This window comes from Panicum virgatum, chromosome 2K (assembly GCF_016808335.1).
Source record: "Panicum virgatum strain AP13 chromosome 2K, P.virgatum_v5, whole genome shotgun sequence".
Taxonomy (NCBI): domain Eukaryota; kingdom Viridiplantae; phylum Streptophyta; class Magnoliopsida; order Poales; family Poaceae; genus Panicum; species Panicum virgatum.
The window spans coordinates 48,291,603-48,298,625 of record NC_053137.1 but is presented as its reverse complement, the minus strand read 5'-3'; the positions used below and the strand labels follow the sequence as shown (position 1 = coordinate 48,298,625).

At 48.2% G+C, this 7,023-nt stretch overlaps 1 protein-coding gene across 1 annotated transcript; it reads left to right on the top strand.

The window, feature by feature from the left end:
• The first annotated feature begins 3,855 nt into the window (after nucleotides 1-3,855).
• Nucleotides 3,856-6,729, top strand: LOC120681514 (serine carboxypeptidase 1-like). The gene is made up of 8 exons (XM_039963029.1): nucleotides 3,856-4,225; nucleotides 4,329-4,436; nucleotides 4,549-4,823; nucleotides 4,912-5,157; nucleotides 5,969-6,075; nucleotides 6,171-6,257; nucleotides 6,341-6,446; nucleotides 6,546-6,729. Exons 1-8 carry the CDS (start codon nucleotides 3,856-3,858, stop codon nucleotides 6,684-6,686), a joined length of 1,440 nt encoding a protein of 479 aa, XP_039818963.1. The 3' UTR covers nucleotides 6,687-6,729.
• The last annotated feature ends 294 nt before the right edge of the window (nucleotides 6,730-7,023 follow it).

Below are 7,023 nucleotides of genomic sequence, written 5' to 3'. Positions count from 1 at the left end.
GGAATCTTCTCCTGGACGCTGACGTCATTACACCGGTGGTATGCACCGATGCCCCGTCGGTTGAACCGGTGCTGAAGAAACTTCTCCTGGGCACTTGACATCGTCTCTGGTACAAAGAACGGCCAATGCACCGATGCCCTTTCTTGGACCGTCGGTTCAACCGATGCCTGTAGGCTGACTTGACTTCGATTTCCTCCTGCACCACACATCGTAGCGTCGGTTCTTCCGACAAGCGTCGGATGCACCGGTGCCCCTGGCGTCGGTTCTTCCGGTGCTCCTGATCCGAAGAGCTTTCAGGGCGCTGCCCTGAGACCCGCGAGGGGCGGCTCCCCCTCGACCCCCGTCCGCTAACCGGGTAGCGGAACCCCCGTAGGGGCTGCCCTTCGGGCCTTGCTACGCCTATTTTCTCTTTCTCTTTGTCATCACTTGAACCTAAAAGCCTGAGAATGATCATCTTAACAATCATATTAGTCCAAGTGTTGTGTTGTCATTCGATCACCAAAATCACTCGAAATGGCATAAATGGTGCCATGTTCGTTACAGATATCTAAGTTGCGATACCCAAGCAAACTGTTATGACCGGCACCACCTATAGCCGGCGCAGCGCACGTGGCTAGGGAGCGCGGGCCAGCCGCGCAAGGCCCATGGGCCAGGATTCATTAGTATTTTGATTAGAAGAAACCCTAGAGACTCTTATATATTGTAAACACTTGGTGATTGAGAATTAAGCTGCAACAAATTAATTGTTGCCGGCTTCATTGGAAGCCCTAGCCGCCATCTCTCTTCCTCCCTCGCTCGTTCATCTTCCTCGTTGCTTACGCCTTGCATAGCGGAACCCTAGTTCCTACCACAAACAGGGAGGAGTATTGCAGGTTCGAAGGTCAGGAGATGTAATCATGTAAAATGTACAATATTTCTCAAAAAAAATCAACCCTTTGCAGTGAGAATGGGAGGGGATATTTATACCCCGACATCCGTTACATGATCCCGAAAATGCCCCTGCCTGCCCGCAATATCCAGAGGATATTGCGGGTTAATGGACCTTTTGGTTGGAGTGTACAAATTAACTACTGCTACAAAATCACGCTTCCCATGTGACTCCGAAGGTTGTAGTCATCTTCGGTGCTAAGTTCTTCACGTGTTATCATCATCAGCGATCTTGGGAAGCTTCAGTGCCTTCGAAGGTGACCACGTGGTCCCTTTGCCGCCTAGCTTCCGGTGGAGGACCTCCGATCGCCACAGAGCAAGGCCTTTGGGCGACGCCAAGCTCTTTCATCGAGACAGGAGGTTACGGAGGGCCAGCATCCCTGTTGCGAGGCCTGTCATTAGCCTCCAATCAATCGAAATCTCCACCCTAAAAAGATGATAGAAACAAAGGCCTAGAGGGGCTGTATTAGATACTGAAGGTTATTGTCACGACCTTTCCTATAAAGTGCACCTGCTCATAACCTTCGGTCCCGGGTCCTTTCCTCTCCCCCCGGCCCTTGCGTCGCCCTGGGTTACACGGGTGGCGATGTCGCCACCACCAACTCCTCCTCCCTCACTCTACGTATCTCCTCGCTGCGCTGCCCGCGAGGATGGTGGAGGCGGGGCCTTCTTCTTCAGGCTTCGGAGCACTTCTCAGTATTGCTACTCCGGCGGCCGGTGGCCGGATCTGGTGTTGCCGGGGGCGGATCTATGCGCCCACCGTCGAGCTAGCCCTTCCCTCATCGGCACCTTCCCCTTCTTGGGCTCCCTCCCAGTCTGCCATTAATCCATCGCCTAGGGCCGGATCTGGCATGGTGGGGACTAGATCTTTGCTGTGGGGGAGGCCGGCGTTCTTCGTGGGGGGGGGGGCTTCGGTTGGCCGGGCTGACACTGTGGTCTTCTCCCCCTCTGCCTTTTGGTAGGAGACCGAGGGGGCCATCACACCGCTGCTCCCAGCCCCTGCCGCCGGCGTGGCTGAGCGGGCGGCTCTTCGCGGCCGAGGTGTCCTCGTGGTGGCGTCTAGTGCGCGCAAAGGCCGGGGACGACGCGGTCTGCAACGGCGTTCGGAGGCGGCGGTGTGGCCACATCGCGACCCATGGTGGTGGCCGCCGTGATGCTGCGACGCGGCTCTCGCGAGGGAAGGATGGGGCGGCGCTGCGCCCGGGAGGTGTCCGGTTGTGTGCTTGCAGTGGATGTGATTCTCCAGGAGAAAGCCTTCCGGTGTTCCTGCTGGTGGTGATGACGACGACATCCGAGGGCGCCGTTGTCCCCGTTGGGGGCGTCATCTAGAGCCCATCCCGGAAGGACCTCAACCTGCTGGGACAGATCCAGGAGAAAACCGAAGAACCGACTCACTGGTTCGGGCGATGGCAGCATCGTAATATTGCTCTCCTCTTGAGGCGTCGTCTTGGAGTCCTTGTTTGCGACACCATGGTCGACTTCGAGCAATGGCAGTGTCTGATCTGTGGGCATGGTAGAGATCGACTCAGTGCGGTTTCTAGATCACAAGACATGAGGACCAAAGCAACGTTGAAGCAAGGATCTAGAAGTTCAAAGCTTAGTCTTTTATTTTCTTTTCATGTTCTACTTTCTTGTCTTTTGTGTTCCTCAATTGGGGTTAGAATTCATCCCGAAACGGAACCCGCGGATACCCAAAACCCAACGCATAATCCAAATACTTGATTTTTTTTACAAACCAGCATCCCAGCAACAAGGATAACAGGTTGCTCGCTTGTCGGAGGCTCCAGCTGCCGCCAAGCAACCGAGGCCACCGTGCGGAGCGCCTCCACGCCTACGTGCGGGGTGCAAGCGGCCTCTGGCCCTCCGCTATGCTGGAGCCGGCGCCTGCGCGAGCGGCGCCTATGCTTGCCGGCGAGGGGGCGGGGCAGGGCCGGCGCCTGTGCGGCTAAGCAAGCGGCCGCCCATCGCCGGGCTGCTGAGGGTGAGGGGGACTCGGGACCGATGGTGATGATAGGATTTTTCATATTTATATATCTAGGGTTATTATGTTGGCTTCTAGTGGGCTCAATGTTTTAGAGGCCCGATGGATATCTGTGGGTGAATTTTAGATCCACCCCAGACCCGCAATATTTTGGGTATCCGAACCCGCAAATCTGCGAGCGAAAATCAAAACCCTGAACTCAAAATCCGCAAACCCAAAATCCACGGATATCTGCCCCAAACCCGCCCCGCTACCATCCTTATTTGCGGTCAAAAGAGCTCACCGTGGAATAACAATTTGAGTATACATCATAGATGTTGTCTGTGTAAAATTGATTATGATTCTTCAAAACTAAAGACCTGAATATCTCCCGTATATGTTCAGCGAATGTAATTACGGACAAGGCCGGCTCAGAGGGGGGCAGGCAGTGCGATTATGTTGCCAACTAGTTTATGGTTCAATCATTATGGGCACAGCTGTGTGATGACTGTCGTCTTCTATGGAAAGTTGGGAGTAATACCAATTTATTTTGAGCGGGGACAAATCCAGCTGAAGAACTATACGTCAAACTGGAACCTTCTTGGGCATCTGTTCAAGCAAATGTATGGACAAGCCAAGAATATATGTCCATGTACTGTATAAATTTGTTTATACAGCTTTAGGACCAAGCCAAAATGTTCTCTTCTTGACTGTAAGCTTTGTTACGCATGCGTACAAGATGGAGCCCAACGACATTCAAGCCGCAGAATGTAGTATTCAATGGATCAATGGCTAGACCAAATCTTCTCAAGATCCCAAATGGCTAATGATAAAGGTTCCAAAAATTGATCGTTTCAAAAGAATTTTGGGTGACGTAACCCTGATCACTGTATAATATCAGTTGGACCTGTATAAAACTCCTGCCTAGGCTTGATCTTGCTCATCAGGGATTAAAAAAAAAAAACAAGATGAGCAGCATTTCCATATGCTTCCTTCTGCTCGTTTGCGTGGCTGCGCGGCAGGCAAATGCGTCACAAGAGGCTCGTCTGATAGAATTCATCCAATCGAGAAGGAGGAGCAGCGCCTCCAGTGCAAATGTGCCGGCCTTCAGGATCACCAGAAGCCTCCGAGCAGAGTACTCAGTTACTGACCAGAGCGCTCTGAGGGAGGCCGACAAGATCACGGCGCTCCCCGGCCAGCCTAAGGGCGGCGCCGGCTTCAACCAGTACAGCGGGTACGTCACCGTCGACGAGAACAACGGCCGTGCGCTCTTCTACTACTTCGTCGAAGCGACGAACGATGCAGCGACGAAGCCGCTGCTCCTGTGGCTCAACGGAGGTCAGTCAGGCTGCTAGTGCTGAGACGTCTCTTCCGAATGAGAAGCATCTCTCATGTGCACGCCTGCTTTGCTCGATCTTTACTGAATCTTGATGCAGTACAGGTCCTGGATGCTCATCGCTCGGCTATGGAGCAATGATAGAACTCGGCCCATTCCGCATAAACAGTGACAACAAAACGCTGAGCAGAAATGAGAACGCCTGGAACAACGGTGAGAATTGAGAATGCTGTAACATCTTAGCAGTGTTCTTGTTTCCATTTCCTATCTATCACATAGTAGCCTGCCTTCTGATTGGGTCTATTCAATTGTGGAAAAATTGCAGAGGCCAACATGCTCTTCCTGGAGTCACCTGCTGGTGTTGGATTCTCCTACTCCAACACATCTTCTGACTACATTAAGAGCGGTGACCAGAGGACAGCAGAGGACGCGTTCGTCTTCCTGACCAATTGGATGGAGAGGTTCTCTGAGTACAAAGGGCGTGCTTTTTACATCTCCGGGGAGAGCTACGCCGGACACTATGTTCCTCAGCTCGCAACGGCCATCCTTATTCACAATATAAATAGTAAAAGTAGTATCATAAATCTACGAGCTATATTGGTGAGTAAATACTCAATTATTAGTCAATATCTAGTACAGAAAAGCTATATTTCCCATTGCAAGAGTTGAGGAATCTCTATCTTTTTAGGTTGGCAATCCATACCTTGATGATAATAAGAACACAAAGGGGCAGATCGACTACTTGTGGAGCCATGGAGTTTTATCAGATGAGGTGTGGGCCAACATTACCAGGACCTGCAAATTCAGTCCTTCGGATGGTACCGCATGCTCTGATGCTATGGCTGCATATGATTCTGGAAACATTAGTGGGTACAACATATACGCTCCTGTTTGCATTGACGAACCCAACGGAAACTACTACCCCAGCAGCTATGTAAGTGCAATTCTCGTTTTCATAAAAAAAAGGAAAAGTCCGGTTTACACCCTTGAATTATCATAAAAATCTGATTTTCAACCTTCAACTAGATAATAAAGGTCATCCAACTGTTCAAATGGGACAAATTTAGCCCTTTAGGTGGTTTTTCATTTTGTGAGAATTAAAATATTTAATTTTAAACAAAAAAATCATAAGTAATTCAATTTAAATAAAAAAAACATGAAATGTGTATCCAAAGTTTTCTAAAAATGTAACATATCTATTGGCACGACACTTTCAGTTATTCAGATCCATTTTTTATTTTTATAATATTTGGTTGCTTATAGTTATGTCTATTTGAATAACCATGATTCAAATAGAGCAATAATAGATAGGTTACATTTTTAGAAAAAAATTTGGTGCTAGTTTCAAATTTTTTTGATTTAAAATGAATTAGTTTTGATTTTTTAGATCTAATTAGAATTTCTTTAATTTTTTTGGAAAAACAAAACCACCTTGGAAACCATCCTAAGGGCCAAATTTGCCCGGTTTTGACAGTTGGATGGCCTATGTTATCCTGTTTTGTAGTTGAAGGTTAAAAATCAGACTTCTATGGTAGTTTGAGGGTGTAATTCAAACTTTTTCCTAAAAAAAACTGATAAGATCATTTCTGCTAGACTTATTGTTGTTGATACCAGATTTATTTATTAACTCTAAGTCACTTTCCGTGGTGGCTTTGCATAATTGCATGTGTGTTTGCTTTCCGAAGAGTATTTTTTTTTCCTTTTTGCAAGATTATGAAACAGTTTTTCTGTTCTAAATTTTACAGGTTCCGGGAATTGATCCATGCAGCAACCACTATATCCACTCTTACCTGAACAATCCCATGGTGCAAAAGGCTTTCCATGCTAGAACGACAAAGTGGTCAGGCTGCACGTAAGATTGCTTACCTTCTGGGAGCAAAAGTTTCAAACAGGAAATTGAATCCTTTCCACCTTACTGCCAGTTCTTAACTTATGTTCCTTTTGCAGAGATTTGCACTGGAAAGATGCTCCAGTGTCCATGATGCCGACCATAAAATGGCTTCTAGAACATGGGCTGCCGGTTTGGCTATACAGGTAAGTTGAGCGTCACATTTCTGAATTGACATCCAAAATCTGCATACTGCAAAGGATGTAACATGGGGGAAACACGTTTTCAGTGGCGACTTTGATGCCATCTGCCCGCTCACTGCGACAAGGTACTCCATCATCGACCTCGAGCTCTCGATCATGGAGCCATGGCGCCCCTGGACAGCAAACAAAGAGGTAATTAAATAACACTCCCAATCCGGCCCGCACTTTAGTTTTTTCTTTGTTTTATCTTTTCAACTGTGACAACTGACAAACTTTGGTGTATCCTTGCAGGTTGGAGGCTATGTTCAGCAGTACACGGGAGGTCTTGTGCTTGCTTCAGTGAGGGGAGCGGGCCATCAAGTTCCTTATTTCCAGCCAGAGAGAGCACTAGTACTGGTCAGCTCCTTCTTGAAAGGAAAGCCTCCGCCGTGAGCAGTAATTTGTGATGCAAATATAATGGAACCCTTTTATGGAGTTCTGAGTGTGTGTGTGCGCGCGCGCGCGAAATGGAGTGCTGAATGTTGAATGTTGTTGTTTGACATTAATTAGTTTCACAACTCGCATTAAGTGCCACCAAGACAATGTGATAAAAATGGCAATCTGTCAATGTTGCAGAGCATATATTCATGGCACATCGTATAAGTCCTGAACTTCAGAACATGCCAATCATATTGATATTTTGAACTTTCCGTTACCCCTTTTATGTCCCTAAATTATGGGTCTCGCACAATTTGGTCCATGAACTATGAAAGCGTCCAATTTAATCCCT